This window comes from Brachyistius frenatus, unplaced genomic scaffold, assembly GCF_029030835.1.
Source record: "Brachyistius frenatus isolate BFR_SWC_R1_liver_20210118 unplaced genomic scaffold, ASM2903083v1 Contig_4, whole genome shotgun sequence".
Taxonomy (NCBI): Eukaryota; Metazoa; Chordata; class Actinopteri; family Embiotocidae; genus Brachyistius; species Brachyistius frenatus.
The window spans coordinates 3,448,090-3,465,445 of record NW_027210603.1 but is presented as its reverse complement, the minus strand read 5'-3'; the positions used below and the strand labels follow the sequence as shown (position 1 = coordinate 3,465,445).

Genomic DNA, 17,356 nt, shown 5'->3' with positions numbered 1-17,356 from the left:
GACAAAATAGCGCTGATCTCTCTGCGCATGTCACGGTCCTTACGGTAGTAATCGGAAGGGACGTCAGATTCGCAGCTGACATAAGGACGTGGTTTATTCCGGTGGAAAGTGGATCATTGCTGCTTCCAGGCAGACGGCCTTAGAATAGATTTTATGATGTTTTAACCAAGATATGTATATATTTTAGAACTAGATGATGTTATTTAATAATACAATGGGACGTTTGTGAGTTTCCTCTGTAATCTGGGCGTTGTAAGGCCTCCTGCCTGACACCACCATCGGCTGGAGAAACAATGCAGGCCTAGCTATCATCTGTCGTTAACCAGCAGAAGCTAATCGGATAACGCAGGTCCAGCTCACCGCAGTGGGATTTAAACCTCTGACGAAGCCGTGTTTCAAAGGTGTTACTAACATCAGACCCGGTAAGTTACAGCTGTTTTCTGTATTTGTATGATGCTTCGTGTGCGCCCTGTGTCCAGCTCGTTATATTAGATGAGCCACTCATTATTTAACGTCATATTTTCAGAAAGTTCACGCGTTAGCATGTTAGCATTAGCGAGGTAAGTGGTTTTACCTGGTTGATTTGGACTCGGAAGTCTTTGTGTCTTTGGGTTTACAGATGTCAGTGGCTGGGAAAAGAAAATGACGACCTAACATGCAGTTAAATTGAATGTTTTGGCGGTGACAAGGACACATTTATTAACGGTGGCCTGTTTCCCCAACAGTAATCCTTTCAGCTCATGTCTCCGGGTCTAAACTTTTCCCGGAGTTGATCATTGTCGCTCATGAATGTTCTTGAAATCACAGCCCCCCTTTTACATTTAGGATCTCAGATTGACAAACACGGAGTACTGGAAAGTAACTAAGTACATTTATTAAATACTGTGCTTACGTACTCTTTGGAGATACATGTACTTTACGTGGGTATTTCTATTTTCTGCTACTTCCACTCCTCTAAAATTTCAAAAAACAATATTGTACTTTCTTGTACTACATTTATTTCACATTTTTATTTAGTATTTACTTTTTAGATCAATATTTTACACATAAAACATTTGCTCATTATTTGATTATTCACAGATTAGACTAAGCAACAGTATCATTTGTTAACATTTGCTCCACCATGTCAACAGTAAAATGCTGCTCATCCATGTCCACAAAAATAATATTACTATAATTTATACATGATGCATATAAAACTGTAAATTAGGCCGTTTTGCATAATGTTTACTTTTACTTTCATTACTTGAGCACATTTTTCTGACAGCGGTATAAATTAGTAGAGTTCAGTTGTTTTTCTTTTGACTCATTGTGTTAGTGGAACACATGAGAAGGAGCACAGTGTATTTCTAACCCTAACTTCCTCACAGTCACACCCACCGTCACACCACCCTCGCTCCAGAGCAGCAAGAAAACACTCTCTCCTATGAAAATAAAGGGGCTTCCTTCTCATGATTTAATTTGTGTCCCACTTTAGGACATATTTTTATGTCTTGGTACACATAAACATTTTTTTTAACATTACATACTTTCATATGCAGCAGCTTTTCCCAACTCTGTCACCCAATCCTGAAAACAAGACTCAGCAAGTCTCTTGCCGGTTTGCTGTTGCAGTGTTTTTAGATGGTACAATATTTCATCTCTTATAAGTGTATTAGCCTGCATTACAAATGGCTGGGGGTACCTAATAAACTGGCCGACAGACTCTATAATATGTCAGCAATTATCTAGGCTTTTATTTCTAATTTGAGGACTTGTGTGTGTGTGTGTGTGTGTGTGTGTGTGTGTGTGTGTGTGTGTGTGTGTGTGTGTGTTCTTTACCATGCGTCTAATTCCCCTTACTTTCTTCACAGCTATGAGTTCTCAGCTGCAGGTCTTCTCTCCACCCTCCATCTCCTCCAGTGCCTTTTGCCGCGTTAAGAAGCTCAAGGTGGAGAGCAATGTTTGGGACGTGTCCACCACCGAGGCTTACGGCTCCATAGCAGGCCAGTCAGCGTACGCGTTCACCCCAGCCATCGCTGTGCCGCCCTTTGCGCCGTCCCTGGTCTTCCCTCCCACGGCGCCCGGCTCTAGGGGTCAGGTGGTGGTGCGAGCGGCTGACAGCACTGGCAGTCTTCCTCGTGGATCCAGCCGACGTGTCGCCGAGCAGGCGACGTCCTCTTACGCTCACGAGGCGTCTTCTGAAACGAGGGGGCACAGGCACGGGCAGAAGAGAAAGATCGAGGAGGCCAGTGAAGGCAGCGGATGTGGCAGCGTCCAAATTTTAGAGGAGCTCTCGGCTCCCGCAGCAACTTACTCCACCCGGACCGGTGGCGGTGGAGGAGGGGGCACCGGCCAGTCTATTCCTCACTCGGCTCCGACCACCAAGAGCAGCAGCTCGAATGGGGAGGGGGATTATCAGCTTGTGCAGCACGAGATCCTCTGCTCCGTGTCCTGCAGCTATGAAGTGCTGGAGTTTCTGGGAAGGGGCACGTTTGGACAAGTGGCCAAATGCTGGAAGAGGGGAACCAATGAGATCGTAGCAATCAAGATTCTGAAAAACCATCCTTCATATGCGCGTCAGGGCCAAATTGAGGTAATCAGACATCATTGTGTTCATGATATATTTTCTTCAGTCTGAATGTTTTATCTGATGTGTTGACTTAAAAAGATTAAGTAAGTGAAAAAAAATGTCAAAGTGCATATTTGCAGCACAGTGACGTGCCCCGAGCAGGTGGAAGCTATAACCTTCTTTAGTAGCTATTAATCAAGAAGGTTATAGTTTGATCAAAATCCGCACAAGTTGCACACGTTTTTGTGACCATTAGTTCGGGTGCATCTGCGAGTTCACCGTGAACCTGAAACTTGAACAGAGAGCTCACATCAGATTTTGTCAAATTTTTGGGGAACAGAAAGAAGCCACATCCAGTGAGTAGGAGCAGTTGGGAGAGATAATTGCTTTATTGCTGGCAAGAAACTGTGTGGAGGCACGTTGTCATGTGGGAGAACTAAATTGCCACCGAGTCACAGTTCAGGTTCGTTTTCCCTCAGAGGCTTCACAACATTAGAGGAGAACTTGGCATTGACAACCGTGTGCACAACGGTGCACAACCCTGCGACTGTCACAGAAAACCCATCTGGTTGCTATGTGCCCGTCATGGTGTCACCCTTAAGAGAGTTTCTGAACATTCTGATTCTCTCTTGTATAACTAGTTGCATTTGAAGTTATTCAATTATGACCCCAAGAGGCTCGCAGCATTGCATACATTGACATCAAATTTTCTACACGTCAGATGTATTGGGATCGACTGGCTCATCTTTTGTATTAGAAAATATCTAATGAACTAAATCTAATTAATTCTTCAACACTACTCTAGAAAACCAAGATATGCAATGAAACCAGGATCATAGTTTGCTGTTTACATGGGTTCCATCTTCCCTGCTGAGGCCTCACACATGTGGCCTGATTGTTGTTGGTTTGTGACGTTAGAACAGGTTTGACGTGCTTCATGTCGGTGGCTGTGGTCCTACTGACACTCAGCAGTATTACTCATTTTGGTGGAAAGTGACATGAAATCTGTACTTGGCCCACACGCAGTAGAATTACTGTGCACTTCACTAAGCTTGCATTTCCCTGATATGAAACGTGAGTGAACCGGAATTTATTTCTATGGATCCGTTTCTTTCTTCAACAGGTGGGCATCCTGAACCGACTGAGCGCAGAGAACGCAGACGAGTACAACTTTGTGCGTTCGTATGAATGCTTCCAACACAAGGGTCACACCTGCCTGGTGTTCGAGATGCTGGAGCAGAATCTGTACGACTTTCTCAAGCACAGCAAGTTCAGCCCGCTCCCACTGCGGCACATCCGCCCCATCCTGCAGCAGGTTTGCTAATCCTAAACCTTGAATGCAGAAAATAAAATAACAAATTCAGTTTTTTCCCGCACAGACTAATATTTGTGTGTCTTATCTTTAGGTGGCTACAGCACTGATGAAACTGAAGAGCCTGGGCTTGATTCATGCAGACCTGAAGCCTGAAAACATCATGCTGGTCGACCCGCTCCGACAGCCCTACAGGGTGAAGGTGATTGACTTCGGCTCAGCGAGTCATGTGTCCAAAGCGGTGTGCTCCACCTACTTACAGTCTCGCTATTACAGGTAGGTGCCAGGAAACCCAGCTGTGATTTCTCCATCTAAATATATATATTGTCATGTAATCTTTTTTTTTTTAGCTCAGCTTTGTTTCCTCTTTACACGTCCTTTTAATTTTCTCTTTGCTGTCTAGGGCTCCGGAGATCATTCTAGGCCTGCAGTTCTGTGAGGCCATTGACATGTGGTCTTTGGGCTGTGTGATCGCTGAGCTGTTTCTGGGTTGGCCTCTTTACCCCGGAGCCTCTGAGTACGACCAGGTCAGTGCTAACGATATCGTTTCCAAGGTCTTATCCGAGAGTGAAATTTTTTTTCATCTACCTGGGAAAGATGTCGCTTTGACAGAGAACAAAGGGCGTGTTTTGTTGTCAGGCAGGAGATACTCAAGTGCTGCAGAAGAACAAGTTTGTGTTTTTTTTTGGGGAGCTGCTCCTGATTTTTAGACCTGAATGTTTACTTCCCTTCATCCAGATCCGGTACATTTCTCAGACTCAGGGTTTGCCAGCTGAGTACCTGCTAAGCGCCGGCACCAAGACCAGCCGCTTCTTCAACCGAGGCCCCGACTCCAGCTATCCACTCTGGAGGCTGAAGGTTAATAGAAAACCTCACAGAACGGTCTGCTTATTAAACAGGCTGTAAAGGGTTATTGGGGATATATTAAAATTGCTCCTTTTGATTTGATTACTTAATTTACACTTTTGGAGAATAGTTTTGTCATGAAAGGTAAACGGATATTGTTCTCTTGTATCAGACCCCGTCGGAGCATGAAATGGAGATGGGCATCAAATCCAAGGAGGCGAGGAAGTACATCTTCAACTGTCTGGATGACATGATGCAGGTAGGTGGCAGACGTGCACACACCAGTGAACCACATGAGCTACGCTGTGTTTTGGTTTCCCTGAGTGTTTTTCTTTATTTTTTATTTTATGTTGCGTATCTTAGGTCAACTTGTCTTCTCACCTGGAGGGGACAGACATGCTGGCAGAGAAAGCTGACAGACGAGAGTTTATAGACCTCTTAAAGCGAATGCTCCGTCTGGATGCGGACAAAAGGATCACGCCTACAAAAACTCTGGGTCACCCCTTTGTCACGATGAGCCACCTCATGGATTATCCCCACAGCTCCCAGTAAGTCCACATCACAACGAGCGTGTGTTTGGATGAGTGTTTATTTAAATTGTGATGGCTAAAACATTGCCACTCGACCGTCCCCAGCGTGAAGTCGTGCTTCCAGAACATGGAGATCTGCAAACGCCGGAACGCCTACGACAGCGGCAAATCCCTGTACTCCGCCAACGCCGTCCCCACCGCTGCAGCGGGCAACCTCACCGTCACCTTCAGTAGCCAACTCAACCAGCATAACCAGGCATGAGCCCAATCCTCACCAGGAATTCTTACACGCGGTAATAATGCTGCTGGTATTAATCAGCGGTGTCGTGTTAACAGGTGCCTTCTGCGGGGGGTGCGGTGCCTTTGCTGAACTACCAGCCAGCTTTGTACCAGCAGGCGACCATCAACATTCCCGGGCTGACTCAGCAGAGCGTCCCGATTCCAACGCGTCCTGCCGGGCTGTGTAGCCAGACTGAGCCCTTCCAGCAGACCCTCATCGTCTGTCCACCCTCCACCATTCAAGGTAAAGATGCACGCGACGAATCCTTTGATTGGTGCTTTTTCTACTTTTACTTTACTTATCACGAACTGGTGCGTCACTTCAGTCGAACATGTAACTGTGCTAATAGAGTAAACTAACAGAGAACGAGTTCATGTGTTTTGTGTACCAGTATCCATTATATTTTTCTTCCAACCACTGATTTCCCAGGATCCAATTGTACAAATGAATATTTATATTTGAGTTATTTTGTGGGATTGTTTTCCAGGGTTACAGCCAACCAGTAAGAGCTCCAGTTTCCCCGTGCGGGTGGAGAACTCCGTACCTCAGAACCAGTCTGCTCAGTCGCTGCAGATCCAGCCAAGTATGCTCACACAGGTAAGAGTTTATCACATTTCTCATGTCAGGGAGGGGCGAATTCTTTCGAAACGGTTTCATGTGTGAATATACTACTCAAAGAGTGAACACTCTTTTTTGTATTTGTCAGATTTTTATCCCAATGTTTTCATTTTTGCTACCTTGTTTGTGACTCGTTGAACTTTTTGCAGGCTTTACTTGGATTGTTGTTGCTCTTCTGTCAACAATGTAAATACTCACAGGAAATTCCTTGAGTGACGGCGTGCATAATGGACGGGCAAAAAAAAAGTGCAACTGATACTTAACTTTAATGTGATTAATTGTTAATTGTTTTTGTTTTTTTTCCTGTGTAAATCTGTGGCTCCAGAGGGTGACAGCTGTCCATCACTCAAACATGAATGAATTTGTTAATCAGAGGGAGAACGTGGATTGAGCAGATGCATGTTATACGCACACCTCCTGTGGGGAGATACGAGGTGAAATGAAGGGGTTCGTAGGTCGAGAGAACTATTCACTTTTTTTATTAATACAATTTTTATTTCATTCACAGTCTTTAGACTTGCTCGACACAATTCAATTCAACTTTATTTATATAGCGCCAAATCACAACATAGGTTATTTCATGGCACTTAACACATTAAAGTCCTTACAGCAAGACGTTACAATATTATACAGAGAAACCCAACAATTCAACAATTCCCACATAAGCTAGGACGGAAAAAAACTGCTCTTTAAGGGAGAAAAACCTCCAACAGAGGGAAGGAAAAACTCCTGGACAGAACCAGGCTCAGGGTTGGGCGGCCATCTGCCTCGACCGGTTGGAGGTGAGGGGAGAGCATGGAGAGAAAAGGACAGCATAGAGATACAAGATATGAACGGTTGGTAGGACCGACAATTGCAGAGCAGAGACATGCAGCTCTATGACAGGACATCTGCAAAAGAAAGAACAGAAACTACGCGAGCGAGGGAACTGAATGGAGACAACAGATAATAAGCAAAAACCATGGGAGAGAAAAAGTGTGAAGTTAATGAGATGTAATGGTGAGATATGATTCTATAGAGAGTGAAAGAGTGATTTAACAGGAAGCCAATCAAGAGACACTAAAACAGGAGAAATGTGATCCCTCTTGCTAAATCCCGCCAGTACTCTTGCTGCAGCATTTTGGATCAACTGCAGGGTTTTTAATGAGTAATTTGGACATCCTAACCGCAAGGAATTACAACACACGTGAGCACATATTTTTTTAATCATTCAACAACCTCAACTCGAGGTCGCTGAAAACAATCTGGCAACATTCCTGCATCATTAGTACGAAGCTGAGAGCACTGATGTCCCGTTTGGTTCATGGGAACACGGAGTGCCTCCGGAAAGGATTTCCTGATGGGGTTGTCCTCTCATGCCCCTCTGGTCCTGCTGCCAAAAGGGCGGCCCACAGTTAGTTGGTGGGGGAGGGAGGAAATTAGGTTTGTTAAATGTTAGTGACTGAAATGCATTTAGACCTTTTTAAATATTGAAATACCAACAGAAGATGCAGTCCAGTGTGTTTCTCCTCTTTGTGTTTCTGCTGATTGCTTCTCGCCCCGGTTCTGCTTTCAGAGCTGATTGGATCACCGCTCTTGGTCAGGCCTCTTGTTCCCAGTCCTCTATGTGGGATGGAGGCCAGATGTGTAGAGTGCGAGGCTCATCTGGCTCAAAAAGCTAGTTAATTTGGGTTTTTGCTAAAGTGAGGAGTAATTGCTGCCCACTGCAGAGGTCAGGTGTCCAGATAACCGACGGTGCCGGTTCGATCTATGCCGTCCCTTCATCGAGGGCGCTACTTTTCATCGTGACCTAACACTGCCCTTCCCCTATCCTCCCTCCTCCAGGGTTCCTGCACACCCCTGATGGTGGCCACACTGCACCCACCCCCAGCAGGCATAGCCCCCCAGTATTCTCTGCCTCTCGGGCTGGGCACCGGGGTGGGTCGGCCCACCCTCCTGGAGCACACAGCCACAGTGCTGGTAAAGCAACGATGACATCCCCGAAGAACGACCCGCCACATGCACACTCCCTCCGCCACTAACAATGCCATCTCTCTCCTGCCCCACTCTCCCCGTTTTCTTTTCATTTGTTTGCAAGTTTCCCCGCTCCCTCTGTGCCACACGTTGAATGGAGCTACTCCTTTTCTTCTTCTTCTTCTTCTTCTTCTTTTAATGCATTTTCCCTCTTCACATGTGGACTTGTTGTCAGAATCATGGTTGTTCCATGCTTATTTCTTGTGGGAAAGTATTTGGTCCGGCATCACCTTCTTCGTATTCATTTCTTAAATTCCCCTTCGTGACATCAAGATCAAGATTGACCAATTTTGCATCCTCTCGCTCCTCCAGAGGACCCCCCCCACACACACACACACACACACACCATTCACACGCTTTCATTCCCCCAGTCTTTCGCCGTAGGTGTGCTGAGGGCATGGAGCGCATGTGTTGCTGAGTTGGTCTGCGCTTTGCTTGCAGCTTCTCTTGTCCTGTCCTTCCTTGGTTTCAGCAGAGGAGGTTGCTGCTCCACAGTCTACTACACACTCTGACACGCATCTTTTGTTTCAGCCCCAGAACATGTGGCATGCCCCCCCCCCCCCCCCCCAAAAAAAAAAAAAACATTATCAGCAGGCTGTTTGGCATCAGAGAACTGAAACTAATCTCTTTCTTAAGTGTTTCTCCTTTAACAGGCACCATGGTTCTGTGTATACTTGTCTTTTATACCTGATCTGTTTACAGCGCTTCATGGTTTGTGCTTTGCATGATATCATCTTGTGGATTTGTTGCAGGGCAATGCTATGATAAAAGGAATGGCTTGGGAACGGTTGCTCGCTTATCTTGCTTTGTGCTTTTGCCTGTAGAGGAGATTGGCCTTCGTCTTTTGTCTTCAGTCTTTGGATTTATTTCTCAGCATGGCTCAGTTTGTCTGACCCATTCCAGCAATCAGATAACTTGATTCACGCATAAGTGATCGTCCCATAATTCACGTACTGAAGTGTGTCTGTCTGTTGTTGTTGTTTTTTTTTCTCAGCAGGCCTGGCCCACTGGTACCCAACAAATCCTCATCCCGTCGTCATGGCAGCAGGTCCCAGGTGTGGCCATCCACAGCTCTGCCCACCAGTCGAATGTCCCTCAATCCCCCCTGGAGACGATCCACTCGGATGCTGCCATGCAGCAGGGACACAGCTGGCGGTGGGTCAACAACTCCCGTTACAGTCGACACAAGCAAATACACCATCTGACTGGTATTTTTTAAATGTGACGCAGCGTAGTTTTATATTTATTGAAGAGTTTTATGTCTTATTTCAAACTGCAGGTATAAAATTTGTTTTTAAGTTGGTTTTTTTGGGGGTTTTTTTTGCTCAAAGCATCTAAAAAAAAATCACTTCTGTCATTTTGCCACAGAAATGGTTGTTATATTAATATGCAAACAATTGTCAATTCGTAAGAACGAGGCACTACAAACACTTGATTTTGTCCAGTGATGTAATGCTACATGACAACGATGCAGCAGTGAAAACTTGGAACAAAAAAATAGTAAACATTGTTGTGGAAGGTAAATATACCGTGACTTAGTTTTAATCTCCAACACATCAGATAGGTCCCGGTTCTCATTTGTCTTGTGATGTCCACCTCTAATTTATTTGACCTTTGACCTCTTAACAGGAGCATAACGCAGGCCAGGACTCAGCAGGAGAGGAAGAAGGTGAAAGCCCGACGTGGAGAGAACAGAAACAGGTTGGTGAAGCCCTGCAGCTTTTGTGCTCAAAGCAGTCTCACCAAATGAAAGCTTAAAACACTGATTTAACATCAAAGAAACAGCCAAGCTTACCGTGTGTTGCCCACAAATTTAAGTTTTTATAACTTTTTTTTATCAATGGAGACATTAGTAAACCAATAAAATGAGAAGTAAATGGGTAAAACAACTCTATATTTTTCTTGTAATTCTTGCAGCTTCTGTTTTTATCTTTATTTCAAATTTGCTGAGGTTTTAAACACCGTTTACCAAGTGGCACATGACATTTAAACACTCCTTTTATATTCCTTTTTTTTTTTTTTTTTGTCCGTGTCTGTCCTTCTTTTTAGGGGTATATCCTCATCGTCATTACTCAGCAGTAATGGTGTAACCCCGCCCAGCTCCAGTGCCACGCTCTCCCAGCCAATCGTCATCTCGGACACGCCCAGCCCGGCGGTCAGCATCATCACCATCCACAGTGACACCGACACCGAGGATGAGCGAAAGTTCCATCCTGCCAGGTGAGAACAAGATACTCCTCGTGGACACTTTTTAGAGCCTGTCTGACGGGATTGCTGAGGTTGTCTCTGCCCTGAATTTAGACTGAACTACTTTGGTATATGACCTGGGGAAATAACCACTTCTCCCTCCACACAGTGTTGGATTGAGCCAGCGTACCAACGTCATCAGCTGTGTGACCGTGCACGACTCGGACTCGTCTACAGCCAGCCCCCTGACCCCCCAGCCCCGCACGCTCAACCCGCCGAGCATTGTGTCGTCGCGCCAGGCCAAGTCGCTGGCGGTTGTGGCACCTTCAGTCAAAACACAGGTTTCGGAGAGAGGAGCTGTTTCTCGAGGGCGCACGGAGACCGGTGAGTGTGCTGCTGTTACTCGTGTCTTATCAATAATGGATTTTGTTTTGGGTGTGAACGCGGTATCACTGAATAACGCTTACTATCTTTTGATCCCCAGTGAACTACATGAAGCCGAAGAGATCATCCAACAGACAGCCGTGCGGTTCGGGGGAGGGCATGGAGCGTCACGGGCTGGTGCCAAGCCAGTCACATCCTTTAAACCTCAGCCAGGTGAGCCCTCCATGGGAAAGCTTTTCTACTCTGCAGTGTCTTAACCACAAATAGAGCTCCAGCAAGGTTAAACGCATGTTCAAACTGCAGGTGCATCGGTCAAAAGTTCTTTCAGTATGTATGTCAGCATATAACGGCAGTCATAAGAAATCTCCCAAGGAAGGACGTGGGAAGTCATGTGATGTTTGCAACTTTCAACTTTTAAAAAAATAAACATTTTCTGCAAAGATTCCTAAAATCAGTTTTTACTGTTGAGTCCAAAGTGCCCTCTGCTGGACAAAAGGTGTAATGGCAGTTTATTTATCTTCAGGTCCAGCCGGTGGTTTCTTCTTCTCAGGAGCGTTCCCACAATGACTTATCTTTACGTCGCCAGCAGACGTTCCCGCCGGCCATCTCAGCCTCTCACTACAACTTCCCCGAGGTCGCCGCCCTGGCGTCAGGCTCCGCCCCCGCCCCCAGCCTGTACACCTACCCAGCCTCCACCGCGCTGTCCTCGGCCTCTCAGGCCATGGAGCAGCTGCTGGGCCGTGGTCACAGCGGCCATGGACACTCTCCCTCCGCCTATGCAGCAACTTACACCTCATCCTCCTCCTCCAGGAGGGACTCGGCCAGCCACAAGGATTCTGTCAGTAGCCTGCTGCACGGCCTCCCCGCGGCCTACCAGCATCAGTTCCCCACCGGGTCTCCCTACGTCAGCGTGACGCCCCGGGCCGAAGCTTACAGTGCCTACCAGCTCAGCCCCAGGCGCCTCACACAGTACCCCTACTTGTAGGGAATCACACAAAGTTTGAAGAAAGAAAAAAAAAAAAAAAAAAAAAAATCGACTTCCCCACATACTCTCACAAAGGGACATTTTAAACTGTAGAATAACTGTTGGTCACTTATTCGTTTGCTGCTTTTAAGTACAAGACAGCGTTTCACCTCTAGCTCATTTGTATGCTCTTTTGGACTGTTTTAGTGTTTTTGAAATGTTCTTTGGTATCATTTGTAATGTATCATTTTATTTGTCCCTTAAGACATTGTTTATTACCCGTATTTAATCCCTGTCATATCCAGATGTACGGTTAAGGCGTTGTGGTAAATGTGTTTTCCACCTGTTTATCGTGAGGGTTTGTGTGGAGAGATTATCCTCCCATCACAAATTGCAACAACACTTTAGCTATTAGACGCCTAACTTACAAGGCGAGTAAAGCTGACAGTCCTTAGTTTTTCACGAGCCTTATTACAGAGTTTTCACACTAATCCACTGAGTACCTGTGTTTTAGTCAACATAAAAATAACTGTACCTTACCCATGTCTGTTTACTCTCAATTATGTATTTTTACTATGTTGAAATTGTTTTGTCAGTGCAAGTAGGAAGAGGAAGGGCAATGAAGATGTCGAACAGAAGAGATGTGGTGAAAACTGTGATGGATACATGTTAATTTAAGTGCACATGTGATAGTTGGTTATTGTAGTGACGGTGTTTAGCCAGGATTGATCATATCCTTATGCAATAGAAACTTTTTTTTTTTTTTTTTTTTTTACTAAATCAACTATGTGCTGAATGTATTTATGAATTTTAGAGTGGGCTAACCATCCCGAGGAATGACGTGAAACCCTTTTGTTTTATATTGTTAGAAAAATGATAACCTTTCCCTACTTTCTCTCCTTGAAATATGAAAAACCCAGTTTAACATGGACTGAAAAAATACTCTATATATTATATATACACACATATATATATATATACACACACACACACACACACACACACACATATTGGGTGTGTGTGTGTGTGTGTGTGAATCCTGATTGTGTAGAACCTGCTACAATTAAAGTTGATTTATGGCCAGTTTTAATTGAAGAAAAGTCACATTTTTGTTCCTTTTTCTCCCTTTGACACTTTGGAAATGCTCACTAAGATGCTGTAACAAACTACCTGTGCGGCACAAAGACTGATGGCTACAAGTGTATACAAACCGTTTCTCACCAGTTACAGTGTCAGATGAGACATTTCTGTCCCCTTTTCAGTTTCTCACCACCAGTCAATCAAAGGTGTTCTTCATGCACACAACTTCTTTCTTTCCAACAAGGTGTTTTGTGTGGAGGATATCGGTCATTGAGTTCAACTGAATTCACAACATACTTGCAGTTGCCACCACCTTTAGTGTAGAGGAGGTGACTCTTTGGATCGTGTCTGTGGGTTATGAAAGCTTTTTTTATTTTTTATTTTTTAAATCGTTCCCTGTTGTTTGCATCCGTTTTGTGTTGTAATGTCTAAATATTTAACTGTTTCATCTTAACATAGTATAGTTAAGAGGCTGTTTGGTAGAACTAATTCAGGGAAAAAAGGTTTCATCTTAAATAATCCACTGTCACTGTTTCCAATAAAATAACCACAAACTCATAGCGGCTTATCTCATTATTCCACTTTACTTTTGTACTACTTGTTACCATGAAGTTATATCTTTAATCTTTTTGAACTGAAACTATCGCAAAATTTTTCATCTTTGTAATATTATCTTTAGATTGTTTGTAAAAATCTTTGGAAGTCTTATTTGGCCATTGCAGTTTGTAGAGGCGGACAGGAGCGCAGAGCCGATAAAAGAGATGAAAAGCTATTCCGGCCTTTTACAGGTCAAATATAACCCGACCGGTAACACGTTTTTGTCTTTCCGTGCTAAACAAGCACTTCCAGAGAAATCAGTTTATCTTTATGGCTCAAGCTTTGTATTATCTTTTAAACAAGAACAAGAACAAAACAATGCAAAATCATTCTCACAGAACCATATAATCATGACTGCGGAAAGTTGCCCAACGAAGGTTTGCAGAACAATGAACAATGACGGAACAACGAACGCTCTCCTGAAACGTTAAGTTGGAGCTCAAAATTTGACGCAATTTGGAAACTAAATAAAAAATGTATGAAATAATAATAATAATAACAATACCAATAACTTGTTTACCACAGCAACGTTATATTCTTATACACACTTATACAGTATGTCATAACATTTTTTATTAAAGTCATACTATTATAACATGTCGTCAATAATGTCATAAAAAATTCATAGTATTGTACATACTATAGCATGTCGTAAAAAAATATGATAAAAAAAAGTCATACATGCATGTCGTCCAAAATGTCATAAACACATATGGTCTCCTTTTGAATATGCTCACCAGGATGAACGTTGTATGTAAAGGCTCAATTGTTAAATGTAAAAATACTAATTGCCACTTAAAAATTACTGGAGTCATTTACAACAACTCAGTTCTAATTTGGAAACATAGAATTATTATTAACCTAAAACGTTTACGTAAAACATTTTTACTTGCTAGTTCACCACCAACAAAAAAATCTTATATTAATTCACTGAAACCATGGCATTAAGGTTGTGTAATTTCTGACTCAAGAGAATATTATGTTGATTTGTTTCTACTTGTTGATGTAATGAACTAACCAGGAAACCAAAAATGTTAAACATGGATACTGATCAGTTTAGTTAGACCTAAAACAACTGTGATCAAGTCGTCAGTATTTCTCCAATTTTTTATTAAGCAATAAGGAGAACTAAATCCTTCTTCCGTCTCCCTTATCTTACCCTATTCTTTCAGATGTTGAGGTGGTTTACACAATAAAATTAAAGCTTATAATCAAACATGTTTTGCTGACAATTAAAATTTTAGAGTAAATTTAAAAGTACTGTACATAAGTTTTAGCAAGGAGGTTGTAATATTGACAATTATTGAATTGTTTATTTTTTTTACAATGAAGGGTAGTATATTCTCCATCATATATTCTTAAACTAATCAGTGGTGAAAGAAATATTCACAGAATTGACTAAAAGTACCAATAAAGCAAAGTTAAACTACTCTATTACTCCCCAATGCTGTTAAAGTAAAAGTTTGGTCGTTTATTTAACAGTTGGTGAACCAAGGGAACGTCCTGTGCAAAGGACTGTTGGGTGACGCTGCTTCCCCGGGGAACGTGAACCAAACATCCCCTCGCCTGAGAGGAGAGTTCAGTCGGGATTTATACAATGTGTAAAATATTTGAAATGGGTAATAATCTAAATATTATGTGCAGAGAGACCAACATGCAAAAAGCTAAATCTGAGAAAAAAAACCTTTATAATTAAATGAAGTGGATGTCTTGACAAATAGCCATTAAATATTTAAGGATTGAAATGACAGGGAAAACACAATATTTAAAATGAACCACTTTCACTTTTAATGCATTTTAAAATGTTTATAAATTAAAGAAAACTATAACATTGACATTTGATCAGTGAACCTTCAGAATTCTGAACACATTTTTTTTTGTTTCAATAACCTGATTGTTAAGGTTCCTGTTGTTAAACAACCTTTATCCAAATATTGCATTTGGATATTAGAACGTTCCTCCTTGTGCCCAAAACAGTGAGACTTGATTCACAGATGATGTTTAAGTAAAAAGAATTGAAAAGCTGTCTGAACCACAGACAGTTCGTTTTGGTGATTTTTATACAATAACATTGAATTAATTCAGAGTAGCTTTGAAGATATGAAACCTTCATGTAATGGAGTAAAAGAACTGACCTCAGATCCACATCAGATCTGACAGATGGTCCGAAATTCACAGAGTTTCAGTTAAGACATATATATATATATATATATATATATATATACATACATACATACAACAAACAATAATGTGAGAACAGTTTACAACAATATGTACAATATAAAAGACAGAACAGCATCACTTAAACTGAATAAAATATTATAAATCAGAATGAGCTGTTTACACCTTCACGCACTTAAGTAGGGAAGTCAAAGTAGCTTTCAAAAGATATAAGATGGACTGAATGTTGATTTGCTTTCATTTCTACAGCTTGTTTCATTGTGGTAAATAAAACTCAACAGCTAAAAAGAGGTTGACAGGTCAAACCCGTTTAACTTCTGGTCTTTTAAAAAAAAAAAAAAAACAACAACAACACAAAAACAACTCTGAACAATCAAAGAAATTCCTGCCAAGCCGTTCGCTCCTCACAGGACACGAACGCTGACTGAGACCCCCCCCCCCCCCCCCGGCTGGTCTCTTACTTATGGCTTATGGGGGAATTGTTGGGTTTCTCTGTATAATATTGTAAAGTCTTGCTGTAAGGACTTTAACGTGTTAAGTGCCATGAAATAACCTGTGTTGTGATTTGGCGCTATATAAATAAAGTTGAATTGAATTGAATTACATGGAACTGTGATCACGAGTGTCGCACACATTTATGAGGTCAGACAATTTCAACCTGACAACAAGTTAAGACCTGCTGGAATTTCCTGTGCTGTTGAGCTATCAGCAGCCCGCCAAGCCTCGTCAACGCACCAGCGCACAGCTGAACAGTTTTTGGAGAGCAGATGTGAAATGAGACAACTTTGAACCGGGGCTAAAGAGAGAAAGAGAGAGATGTCTGCTTTTAGATGAATGGACACAGATGATAAGCAGCTAATGTGCAGAAGTTACACCGCAGCTTCTCGCGCAGAGATCTAAACCAAATCCGAACAGCGTGTACTTACAGTGTTGAACTGGTGAGTCGGGTCTCCGTGTCTTTCAGGTCCTGAACTGAATCATCCCTCCTCGCCTTCTGCGCCTCGGCAATCTGGTCCCATATCTCTGTGTTGACCCACAGGGCCCCGGGTAAAGTCAGGCTAGTTCGGGTGCAGGTAATCCAGCGGCACAGGGGGCAGCTGACGGTGCAGATGACTCCCTCCAGCTTGGACATGGCCTCCAGACAAGGGGCGCAGAAGGTGTGTTTGCAGTGGAGGACCCGCGGGATCCGGTCGCTGTGCGAGTACTCGCAACAGCACACGATGCACTCCAGCTCTTCTGTCGGGAGCATCGTGATTTCAGGAACGCAGAGGCGTGGAGGATTCCTACAGAAGAGGCCTGCAACATGGAAACACATGTAGTTGAGTGAAAAAGGATGTGACCAAAAAAAAAAAAAAACTATTAGTGAAAAGTGAAGAAATAATCACCCTGATAGTAAATGCTCTTGAAATTTAAAAAATATATATATATATATATAAAAAAACAACAACAACAACTTCAGAGAGCACATTGTAAAAATGATCTAGACGTCAGAGTCATTTAAGAATACTTACGAGCTTGAGGGACTGAGACTCATCAGTGTGTGAAGGACTGAGGCATGCGTGCTGTGACTGTAACCTTGGACTGGCTGCTCTTATAGCCCTTCCTGCAGCTGCAGTCAGATTACAACATTTCTAAGGAAGCCTTGTCATCAAGGTGTTCTGTGGAATGCCTTTCTTTCCGATGGTGGGTGGGTGCAAACTTCTGCAACCGGTTTGCAATGCTGACAAAGGTTAAAGCTGCAGTTGGGAACCTCAAACGATATCAAATTACATTTTGTTGGGGAAGAAAATCAAACTTGGCTAAATTGCTAAAT

General features: G+C 43.0%; 2 protein-coding genes across 7 annotated transcripts; one reads left to right on the top strand and one right to left on the bottom strand.

The window, feature by feature from the left end:
• The first annotated feature begins 63 nt into the window (after nt 1-63).
• Nucleotides 64-13,323, top strand: hipk1b (homeodomain interacting protein kinase 1b). 5 transcript variants are annotated; one of them, XM_069710894.1, is made up of 18 exons: nt 64-422; nt 1,854-2,575; nt 3,675-3,866; nt 3,958-4,139; nt 4,267-4,390; nt 4,602-4,721; nt 4,882-4,968; nt 5,073-5,257; nt 5,345-5,495; nt 5,576-5,762; nt 6,007-6,116; nt 7,962-8,096; nt 9,148-9,305; nt 9,780-9,851; nt 10,200-10,370; nt 10,507-10,721; nt 10,822-10,934; nt 11,245-13,323. In XM_069710894.1, exons 2-18 carry the CDS (start codon nt 1,856-1,858, stop codon nt 11,704-11,706), a joined length of 3,384 nt encoding a protein of 1,127 aa, XP_069566995.1. In that variant the 5' UTR covers nt 64-422; nt 1,854-1,855; the 3' UTR covers nt 11,707-13,323. The 5 variants fall into 5 exon arrangements, with proteins under 5 accessions (XP_069566995.1, XP_069567005.1, XP_069566986.1 ...); XM_069710904.1 differs by having other exon boundaries at nt 9,145-9,305; nt 11,311-13,323; XM_069710885.1 differs by having other exon boundaries at nt 9,145-9,305.
• A 1,803-nt stretch (nt 13,324-15,126) lies between these two features.
• LOC138628073 (RING finger protein 208-like) lies at nt 15,127-17,327 on the bottom strand. 2 transcript variants are annotated; one of them, XM_069710873.1, is made up of 3 exons: nt 17,055-17,327; nt 16,470-16,839; nt 15,127-16,339 (listed from the first exon to the last, which is right to left on the bottom strand). In XM_069710873.1, exons 2-3 carry the CDS (start codon nt 16,790-16,792, stop codon nt 16,270-16,272), a joined length of 393 nt encoding a protein of 130 aa, XP_069566974.1. In that variant the 5' UTR covers nt 16,793-16,839; nt 17,055-17,327; the 3' UTR covers nt 15,127-16,269. The 2 variants fall into 2 exon arrangements, with proteins under 2 accessions (XP_069566974.1, XP_069566966.1); XM_069710865.1 differs by lacking the exon at nt 17,055-17,327 and having other exon boundaries at nt 16,470-16,937.
• Nucleotides 17,328-17,356: the final 29 nt, after the last annotated feature.